This window comes from Clupea harengus, chromosome 6, assembly GCF_900700415.2.
Source record: "Clupea harengus chromosome 6, Ch_v2.0.2, whole genome shotgun sequence".
NCBI lineage: Eukaryota > Metazoa > Chordata > Actinopteri > Clupeiformes > Clupeidae > Clupea > Clupea harengus.
The window spans coordinates 15175978-15187521 of NC_045157.1; the positions used below are offsets into that span (position 1 = coordinate 15175978).

Consider the following 11544-nt stretch of genomic DNA (forward strand, 5'->3'; position numbering starts at 1 on the left):
TGAAACCAGGAGTTTGAGATTTGGCGATCCTAGCCAAACAGCGTGGTGCGTTTGATGTGGCTTTTGGGTTGTTAGCATGTCTGACGACAAGAGGGGACGGATTTAGGAACAAACGTCTCTTTGCATTAGCGCAAAAAAACAAATGCAGCCGCCAGGCAAACAAGCCAATCTGGAGTTTGTCTTTTATGGGGGCCGCGCTCGCTGTGATTGTATTTGTGCAAACAGAGCTCCTTTAGACAGCAGTATTTATCCTGGCGGCTGCATTAGAGCACCATAGTGAGGGGGTGAGTGCCTGAGCGCCGCTATTTGCACTGCCAGGTAAGTGTGTTCCTGTTCCTGCCCTCTTCCGGTGCACTGGGGATGGACTCTCTTTCCACTGTCAGCAGCCAGTGATGGATGCTGCTGCTGGATTGGTCAGATTCTGCTCGCTGGGTTCTGTGGCGACCCCCAACACACCAGGTTACAGCAGCAGATGTCAGCCAAGACAATTAACCCAATTTGCAAAATGCAGGCAAAGAAACAATATCCACTCCAGATCCCATAGTTTTATGAAATGGAGTTAAAATATGTTTATCTGCGTAATTACAGTCATTTTCACCCTTGCTCTGAATCCCAGGCGTCAGTCAGATGGACAGAGGGCCTGTTGTGAAGGAGGTGAATCCTTCCCCTCGCGCGATGACAAAAACCCCCATGTTGCTTTCCGGCCTGTTAAGTCGCTCCGTTTCCCTATGCTGAGTAATTGCCACAAATTGCTCTCCAGGTGACGTCGGAGCCTGTTGTTTAAAAATGGGAAGTGAATGCAGTATCCCCGATGCTTCCCCGGGTGGGATCTTAATTAGCTCGCGCTCTAGCCATTATCCTCCACGGACAGCACCTTTAATCGAGCGCGCCTCGGCGGGGGCTGCGGGCATTCAGAGCGTCGCGTGCACACAATGGCACAAGTGCTGCCTCTGGAAACCCCACCACCACCATACCCACACCCACCTCTGGTCCATACACCCCCCCCCCCCCCCCCAAAACTCTCTCACCCCTGTTTCCTCCAACATGCCTGGTTGTTGAGGAGATGAAAGGGGAAGTAGGTTTCCTTTTTGCTTGAAGGGGGAAAATATCACCTCAGACCCTTCAGTGAGGCTAGAGGGGGGGCTATTGTATCCTGCAAGGCGAGAAGTTGTTTGCCATCAGCCCCCTTTTGTAGGGCTGTGTATTTTTGTAAGTGTGTGTGTGTGTGTGTGTGTGTGTGTGTGTGTGTGTGTGTGTGTGTGTGTGTGTGTGTGTGAGTGTGTGTGAGTGAGTGAGCGAGAGAGAAAACCAGCCAGCCCTGTGACCGTGGGTTGGCCGTGTGTATGTTTTTTGTGAGGCTGAAATGGAATGCTCAATTGGCCGGTAATTGATGGATATCTGTGTGACTTGCTGGGCACCACAATAGAGAGGCAGTCATTACTACACCGCGCTCATGCAAACTAGAAATACCAGTTCCAAATAAGGGGGTAATGTTACACTAGGTGTGAAATAGGCCCTGCAAATGTCCCTTTTCCCAAAGTCACATGTTACCCATCAAGGATTAAGTTGATGGTTAAAGACACCGCATGAACATACTTTCTTAAAGCATTGTTCCGGGGGAATGTAAAAATAGTGAAATGAAACGAGTTACTGGTGCTCAGTCAGTGTGGAGTATTTAGCCTTGAGTGTGAAGCCGCTAGGCCGTCATCAGAGAGATCTGTCCAAGGAGGGTGGGACGAGGTGTGGAGCAAGTGTTCCTTCCCGATCGCCCACAAACGCTGCACATCTTACTCCTGACTGAACACGGAAAGTGCTGTGTCACCCCGATCGGAGCCATCGCCCCGTTAATGCCGTTTAGGGCCCGGCGTCACCGCAGCGGCACCTGAGCCGCGGGGCAGGGGGAGCTGACGAAGGACGCCAGAGCTTTAATTAATTAAAGCTTTGATTTGTTATTTCATCTGCTCAAATGGCCACGGAAAAACAAAAGGTTTGCCTCCCTCATCGTTCTCTCTGCCATGCATAACGCTGCATTGCAGTCATAGGAACCTCTAATCAAAGACAAACTCACGTTGTGTGTACATGTGTGTTCCCTGCGTCAGGGTGTTTAGGTTCAGTGTTTTGTGTGTGTGTGTGTGTGTGTGTGTGTGTGTGTGTTTGAAGATCATTGCTGTTGTTGTTGTAGTACATTGTTGCCGTAAATTGTTTTGTTATCCCACAATCCCCTTGACTGGTGCTCTTTCTCCCACTGCTGTGCAGCTCCATGAGTGAGGCCTACATGGCCCTACTGAAGGCCATCCAGAGGGTCATCCACCAGCAGGGCTTCGATGGCTCTGCTCCACAGGTGGGTCTTGCACTGCTCTACACCCAATGCCTCATTACAGTTATTCATTCGATCACACAATGAGCAGAGAGCAGATTGTAGAAGACCTGCTGAACAAAGACAAAATAGGTACGGGCATTTATGACAGAGTGGGGTAGAGAAACTAGAAAAAGTGTCCATATCCAAGTGATGTTGGGAGCAGGTGCTGGACACCGGATGGCTGTGCATTGTATTTTTTCTATTATCACAAAAACATTTAACACCGAAATGTTTCAACCCTTCCTGTCTTCATCTGGTAAATTGTGTGACTTAAATGGATACATCTAGACAGACTCTAGCACAAGTTCGATGTTAGTATGCACACCACCCCCATTCTCAGCAGAGTTCCTGCCACTGCTGTCCTGCACTCCTCTCTTGCTCCTTATTTCTTCATCCCTCCATCCTCTGGTGGTGCCATGTTGTGCTCAGTCCTTTAGGGGAGATGGGAAATGGGAGGTCTGGGTTCTCCCCTGGGTCCTGCCTCCTCAGAGCAGAGCAGAGCAGTCCTCCATCAGCTCTGTGGTAAACAGGAGACACACACACACACACACACAGACTCACACACACACAGACTCACACACACACAGACTCACACAGACACTCACACAGACACACACACACACACACACACACACACACACACACAGACACAGACTCACACACAGACTCACACACACACACACACAGACTCACACAACACACACACAGGCACACTGAGACCAATATGCCTGCAGTCTGCTCATGATCATTAGCCCTTGCTGAGGAGTTGGGGTGCCCCAAGAGAGCCTCCCTCGCTCTTTCCCTGAACACCGCGGCTGTGGCAGTGACCACTGGGATTGACCCTCCAGAGAGACAGCCCACTCTCCACACGCACACACACACAGTCTTGCAAACACACACACACACACACTTACAAAACACACTCATACACACTCACACCCGAGCCACTATAATTTGTCTCATGTAACTACTGCCGTCATTTCTCAACTATTAACTGCGGTTTGAACATCAGTTTTGTAAACTTTCTGCACCCCTGCGTTTAATACTCTGATGCAGGCTATACGTGCAAAGACAGTTTGAGATCGGGGGCTATTCATAAAACATCTGGGGCTATAGGGCCAGATGCCCAGGTCTAACAATACCCATGAGTAACGCATTTGATATGGTGCAGTTTGTTTTGCGCAATTAGTCTAGGATGTGGCTTTGAAGTCCGTTTCCAATACAGCTATTGCCCCACGTCGTGGGAAAGACTCATTCTAATGTCATCCCTTTACTGCTGGATTTTAATTTAATGTGATACAAAAGAAAAGGCAATAGAGTGGCTGGATGGGAATATGACATAGATGGAACTGGGATTTAGCGATGGCGTGCCAATGAAGAGAAACTAAAATGTTACAACCACGTGACATTTACCTTTATGACACGATGATGTAATGTTGAAAACAAACCTAGTTATTACACGGGTGCAGTTGCTACACAGGTTTTATAAAATTACATAAACTATTGTCATGCCGTTAATATACGATGCAATTAATAGTCGGGAAATTATGGGATGTTTCTCTGAAATTGTGTATTGCCTGTTGTAAATATATCCCATGCATATACTTAGTTAAAGGCTTTCTCTGAACGATTGAACGTAGAAAGAGTGAGGCATGAGACAACATAGCTCCTACTGCATTCATGTGTCCTTAGGTTCATTGGACTTTAGTAAGCCATTAATTAAGGGTTTTAGTACAATACTTCTCATGTAAAAACATGTTGTGACACATCATCAACCCCAACCGTGAATACCTCTTGTAACGTAGAACACTGGTTTGTAATTATATTGTTGCACTAATTAATTACTTTGTACATGAAGTAAACTGGGGCCACACAACTTAGTAAATAACGTAAATTAAATTTGTTTAATGAAGAACTCAAACATGGTGTGTCAGATAAAAGGACTTCACTGGTTGACATCATCCTGTGTGTGTGTGTGTGTGTGTGTGTGTGTGTGTGTGTGTGTGTGTGTGTGTGTGTGTGTGATCTGATGAAGCCTGTCCCATGCACACTGGTTGTTTGCTGGTTCTCACCCCGGTCGCCCTCGCTGGCTGTCACTCACCCTGTGGATTAAATGGCTGACATCATCAAAGCGAGCCGTGCTCTGACGTGCTTTTGGCAGGGCAGGGGAATGCCCCATGGCTCAGGGAAGAACATGGGCACAGACACAAGAATCTCCAGAATGGGCACTCCAACACACCAGCACTCAGCACTCTGTTTACATTTGCCTGGCTCAGTCTTATTAGTGATCATGGCATTGGTGATGGTGTTTAATTCAGTCTTAGTAGTGATCATGGCATTGGTGATGGCGTTTAATTCAGTCTTATTAGTGATCATGGCGTTGGATGATGGTGTTTAATTCAGTCTTAGTAGTGATCATGGCATGGGTGACGGTGATTAATTCAGTCTTAGTAGTGATCATGGCGTGGGTGAAGAGAGGGGAAGCTGCTGCTCTCTAACTGCTCTCTTGGAGTCTCAGTGCATGGCAGTGGGGTGGAGAGCGCTGTTCAGTGATCCTTGAGGAGCCGGCACGCTGCTGTTGCTGTTCGCTTTGGGGCTTCATGAGGGGATGGTTCACAGAGGTTGAGTCCTCTGGGGTGCTGTTGTGTGTGTTTTCATATCGTCATGGTAACAGGCATGATGCCATCATTCCCACGCTGGCCGCCCTCTGGCCTCTGCGCTCTTAGCACCAAGCGCTGACGTGACGAACACACACACACACACACACACACACACATACACACACACGCACGCATTTGGTGCAAACCACAAAAGAAAAATAAGAAATGGTAGTAAAGTGACTGAGACGGGGGTGGGGGAATGGAAACAGAAAGAGAAGAGCGTTGGGTGAAAGAGGAAAGAATGAAGGAGAGCAGGGAAAGGGGAAGAAGACTGTAGAGGAACACCCTCTTCTTGGGAAATGTTGCTGGAGCGCGGGACTCGCACTGTTAACAATGAGGTTTATTTTTGTTAGATTCTGGTGATTGGCAAACAAGGGGTTTGACTCAGCAGTCCGGTGGACGAGCCCCGCGGGACGACTAAAACAGCTCGTCCGAGCACCGCTCTCCCGACGGGGAGTTTGTTAAACACTCTCTATGGCTCCCTCAAGAGCTGCAAAAATCCAGTCGTAAAACCAGAATCGATAAAACGAATAGGACTAGGATTAAAGCTGAGCGTTAAGAGGAAACGAACACATCTCATGATGCGTTGTAACGTGTTTTGGATTAGAGACGTCGGAGGAAGAATATGAGGAACCCTACAAACAGACTCCTAAACTTTCAGTTTCATAGACTCCCAAAACTGAATGATAGAAACTAAAGACAACATATTCCCACCCGGCACCAACCCTACGGTGGAACACTAAAATGGCAGTATTCTCACCAGAGAGAGTTCTGCAGGTCAGACGCTCTGGTGATCATTGTAGGCATTGGAGAAGAGAGGAGAGGAGGGCACAAGCCTTACCCAGGCCCTCTTGGCCAGCAATGGCCGATTCTGTGCCAAGAATGTGCTGGCTCCCACGCCAGTAGACATTTTGGCTCTTTGGCTGACAGGTTCTTTGTGGCTCTGTCAGGCGTGGGTCCTGATTGGTCGGTGGCGTCCAATCGCGTTTGACCGCAATGTTCCGATTGACCGTGTTGTTGAATGGGCTCGGCTGGCCCGGTTGTTTGGTCGAGTCAAGTTGTTGGGGTGCTGGGTGACCTTGACTCGGAGACAAAAGACTCCACTCACCACACTGATGAAGTTATATAGTTATGCCACTAAATATTCAGATGCTCCCCAGAAATTACGCACCATGTTGTTTTAAGAGAAATTAAATGAATAATTGAAAAAATAATTGAATTTTTTTTTTCTGGGAAATAGACCTTGAATCTGGAAATTGAAAGTTTGTGGGATTTTACCTTGTCTAAAGAACCTTATTTTCCAATTTTGAATGGCTTGATTGGTTTTTGGAATTATGCTGGAGAAAGATTGTAATGCAGCTGTCCTTGTACAGAGACTTTGCACTCTTTCCACCAGGTGGTAAGAATTTTGCATCACATGATGTCCAGTGCCTTCATCAGTCCCACACAGTAAATGTAGTATTATGTTAATGGTGTTCTTTTCTGATTTTCTGGCTACTTAAATTTGTATTGTATTTTTATTTTATTTCAGAGAGTGAGGATCTTAGAAATCCTTCTTACATACAATGTGGTTTGTGTAAGGAGTAAATCCAGAATTTTTGTCTGTACATAATGATCAAACTATTTGGTTATACCCAAAACAAAAGGATGAAGTACTTCACGGTAGTGCCCCTTTGTAATCAAAGTAATGTGTATGCCAATGTAATGCTTTGATAAATATTTATATATATATATATATATATATATATATATATATATATATATATATATGTGTGTGTGTGTGTGTGTGAAACATGTAGGTCATTATTTAAACAAAATCATTCTTGTTCTTCATTCTGTTTTATTGTTCTTGTTGTGTGTGTGTGTGTGTGTGTGTGACAGTCTAAGATGCGTAATGTCTTGCGGCTGGGCCTCCACTCTCTGGGCTCAGCGCTTTGGGGTGACGACCTCTGCTGTAGAGAAAGCCCCGCCCACAGCCACTCCCTCACCACCTTCCTGTACGCACTCCGAGCCCTGCTGCGCTCCTCACTCTCTGTCGCCATGGTCACCGTTCCCTCTCACCTCATACAGGTACGTATGACTGACCAGCTCTCATGGCCCTGGGTTGGGTTCAGAGGGGGGGGGGGGGCTGGTTCTAATAGGCCTATGGGCTACACAGTGCACAGTGCACAGTCTGTTGATTCTTTCTCTTGGTGTGACCTACATGTTTCACATATGTCTATGTGTTTGTGCATATGTGTGTAGAAATTGGCATTACCACATGAGCTAAACACAGCTTTTACCTACATTATTGGAGAGGACCCGCACTGTAAAACAATAATTGTTCAAACAAAACAGCTACAATTGAAATTTTTAGGGGAAGCTGCATGGAATGTTTGTATTACGCCTTTACTAACCTCCTCCTCTTCCACTAACCTCTTCTACTTTCCAATTGTAATTATAACACGAACAACATAGTGACAACTGTGACCTTTAACCTCTTCCCTGTGGCTTTGAGCAAGTTGACTTGGGTCCACTAAATCGAGTGTGGCTTTGCAACCTGCCTACAGTGTCTGTGTTAGGACTTTATTCGTCTGTGTGTGCTTGTCTAGATGTGTAGTACATAGGACTGCCTCGGTCATGAGGACTTAGTAGAGGGGCTGTTGAATTATTAAGAGCGCCTCTCAAAGCATCCTTACCCCATACTTGTCCCTCTCTGAGTCCCACAGACAGGTACTGTATATGCATGTGTTTGGTGTACTGAGGAGCGTCCTCATTGGGGCATGATGTGGCCTTCTTTAGGGATGAGAATTGATAAGATTTTAACGATTCCGATTCCATAACGATTCTTTCTTATCGATTCGATTCCTCATCGATTCTCTTATCGATTATTTTTGGGCAAGGAAAAAAAAGAGAGTACAAACAAGTTTATTTACATTAATTTTCTTTTATATAATATTCTCTGAAAAGACGTTGCACAGCATATACAGTATGTATGTATACATTTACATGTTTTAAATAACCAAAAACAAACCTAAGAATAGGTCAACAAACTCTCAAAGTAAGGTCCAGAGATCCATAGCCTAGGGATCCTTTTCCTTGATGGGGTGCCAGGGGGTCCCAACAAATTTGTTTTGACTATAATTCCAACCATAAGTAACAGAATGTATGACTGATTTGGTAATAGGTTTCATACCATTTTTGTAATAAAACATCTAAACTCAAAAATCTCATCAGATGGGGGAGCCTGGAAAATAGTCTTATCAAATAGCGATCCCTCCCTGGTCTAATTTGTACCTTTAATATTAACAGATGAAGCGCTAACGTTAGCCGCGATGGTGTTGCTTGGTTGAGATTCATTAACGTTATCTTCACTCCATAGCGCTCAAAAACGCGACATTCCTGCAAAGTTATTGTATGCAGTATTCAAATGTTTCGGAGTAATGGTAGTTCCCCCCCCTTTGACGAAAGAGACGTTTTGCAAGCACTGCAAGTGGCCCTGTGGTCGTCTTTTTGCGTGAAATATAACCACACTTTTGAACGCCTCTGCCTAGACGCCATGTTGGCTGCAGTCTAAAACAAACCAAAGCTGCGTGCGCGTGACATACCTAAACTGCACTTACATCAATACCGGAATAAAAAAAAAAAAATCTAAAACATTTTTAAGGCATCTATAGCGGAATTGGAGAAAAAAAATCTAAAAATTAATATTTAAATTTTTTTTTTTTTTTTTTTAAGTATTGATCGAAAAGGATTTTGGCTAACGATTCCAAGGAATCGGTCCACTGGGAACCGGTCCACTCGATTCCCATCCCTAGCCTCCTTTGTCTCTTGGTCCTGCTCTGAGGAGAACCAGCACTGCCACTTTGGGCGGATGGGGTTGGGGGTGTTCAGAGTCCTCAAAGATGCATGTGTTCTGATGGATGAAGCGGCATCAGACGGATAGATGGATCTACCCAAACCATAGGGCAGGGGTGCGGGGGCAGTCTGGGGCTTTACTTTGGTATGACTTCAAAGCCAAGGGTTGCAAACCGTGAGCAGCTCATCATCATTCCTGCTCCACTTAGATGGATGCACTATAACATGTTTTTTGTATATTTGTGTGTAGAGTGTGTGTGTAGAAACTGTATGTGTGAATGCACGGGTGTGTATGTAAGTGAGTGTGAAGAAAGCGTATGTGTGTGTGTGTTTGTGTGCGTGCAAGAGCATATTGGTGTGTAGAAAGTGTGTGTGTGTTTGTATGTGTGTGTGTGTGTGTGTGTGTGTCTGTGTGTGTGTGTGTGTGTGTGAGTGTGTGTGTGTGCGTGCGTGCGCAAGAGTGTATTGGGGGGTGGGGGAGCTTGTAACGTCCCAGTCTGGGCCGGCCCCTCTCTGCCCCTCTCTGCCCCTCTGCTCTCCTCTCCTCTGCTGGGGCCCACTGGCAGACCCGGGGTCATCTGTTGGGGCATATGGCACACTGTGGCTACCACAGGGCCTCCACAGACCCAGCGGAGCCCTCCCCTCCCCTCTCCCCAACCCAAACCCTCCCTCCCTCCCTCCCTCCCCCACCCCCCTCACCCCCACTCTTCCCTCACAACCTCTGCATGTCACCTCCTCCCTTCCAGCCTGCCTCCAGATCTCCTCCACGCCTTACCCTCCCTCTGAGGACCCCTCCCCTCCCCGTACAGCTTCAGCGCGCCCTCTGACCCCCATAAGCCCCTGTAATTACCCATCATGCCCGCGCTGGCATCACGCAGGTCCCAGCGATGAGGGGTCATCCTAACTGGCAGGGAGGTATTTAAGAGTAGAAAGTGAAAGGTGTGGGGACTCAGTGGAGAAGATATTCCTTACACATTCAAATTTAACAATTGTGTAGCTGTAACAGTAGAGCAGACTTGCCATTGCATTTATACATTCATACATTTAGTGTCAGGCATTTCACAGACATGTTTATTGGAAATTACTTACAGCACATTTAAAGGCATGCATTTTCAGTCAATATGCTTTGTCAGTATGCTGTATTCTTATTGGAGTTTGAGTCAATGACACTGTCGAGTTCTAATCTCTCCTGGCATTTCTATACTATGCTGACGACTCACTGAAGTGTTTTTTTTTTTTTTACATTGTGAGTCCTCTCCTCCATTTTTACTTAATCATTTCCAGATCCCCTGAGGTCCCGGCAGCGAGCAGGATGATAAAAAGCGATAAAGGCGTGGCCCGGCCATGCATTTTTAACCAGCGCCGCCAAGCACCAGGCTCCCTGAAAGCCTCCCTGAGTCTGACGACGAGTCTTAGCCCACCTAAAACTTTAATCAGGCCCCTGCTCAGGCAGCCACAGACCACCACCACCACCACCCCCTCCGCAGCCACTGCCTGCCACCCTGTCCCACCCCCACCTGCAAGTAACCCCCCCGTCCCCGTCCCACTACAGGAACCCTCCACGTACAGGCCAACCAACTGCTGACCTGGGTTGGGGATGGGCAACTGAACAGCTGTCCCGAGATATGCAGGCCAACTCCCCAGGCCTTGCCATAGCCTTGAGTCCCACTCAGTGGTGGTGGTGGAGAGGGAGGGAAGGGGATCTGTGTTTATCCAACTCTGTAGACCTGCTAAAATCTATTCCTCGCCAGACAGACACAAAATAAATAGTTTTATGGGGGATTGTTGTGTCGTAATTGGTTTTGTTTTTGCCTCATTATGAAAGTCCAAAATGAAGTCTGACCTCATGGTTTGTTCGCAGCTGAGGTTAACCGAGTTCAAATACATGTAAACTTTTCTCTGGCATTTATTAATAATGAATCACATTGAGGAAATACGTCGTGTTAAGCCTAATGTCCCGCTGGAATCTGAGTCCTGCGTTCAACCCCATTTCACTCACCAGCCCAACAAGCCTCAGCTATTTGTATTGAGTCACAAAACAACTGGTCCTCCACCATGCCAGAGATACCGACCTAATGCCAGGCCTTCACTGGTCCGTGATAGTTTAGTATCAGGACTTCAAGTCTGCTCAATACTGCATGCCGTGTGTCGAATGCAAACCGCATGTGTGAAGTGGCTTTTTTGAAAGTGTCGGTGCGTGTTCGAATGCGGTGAGCCAGCCCACCCCGTCTCACGTATGTTGTTTTGAGATGAATAATTTCCCTCCCCCAAATACTGACACTGGCTTTAATTCTCTCGGCGAGGCCTGACCTCAGATGTCCTCTAAGTGGCTGTGAGTGCAGGAGAGGCCCTCCTGAATGAGGCTCGAACAAAAACTAGGGCGAAAATGAGAGGAGTGCAAAGGGAGGAAAGAAGTGGGGGGGGGGGGGAGGAGGAGACGGGGAAAGAAAAGACATGCGGGCATGAAAACTGCATTAGGCCTCGGCAGCCGCCACAGAAAAGGGGGGCATGTGAAATATTTAAGAGTGGGCCAGGGATTAATTTTTCAAGGACGCTTTTCTTTCTTTCTTTCTGTCTTTCTTTCTTTTCCTCTCTCTCTCTCCTCTCTTATGCCATCGCTCGCTCGCTCTCACTGGTTTTCTCTCTCTTGACCGCCTGTTTTGTGTCGCTTCCAGTAGGGGGAGCTCT

General features: G+C 46.8%; 1 protein-coding gene across 1 annotated transcript in view; it reads left to right on the top strand.

Moving 5' to 3' along the window:
* Positions 1 to 11544, top strand: part of elp4 (elongator acetyltransferase complex subunit 4) — a 54386-nt gene that overhangs the window by 7050 nt on the left and 35792 nt on the right. Inside the window, exons 6-7 of the mRNA XM_012827016.2 lie at positions 2257 to 2341; positions 6901 to 7089. Of these exons, the coding sequence (XP_012682470.2) occupies positions 2257 to 2341; positions 6901 to 7089 (274 nt within the window). The remainder of the gene's footprint in view (positions 1 to 2256; positions 2342 to 6900; positions 7090 to 11544) is intronic.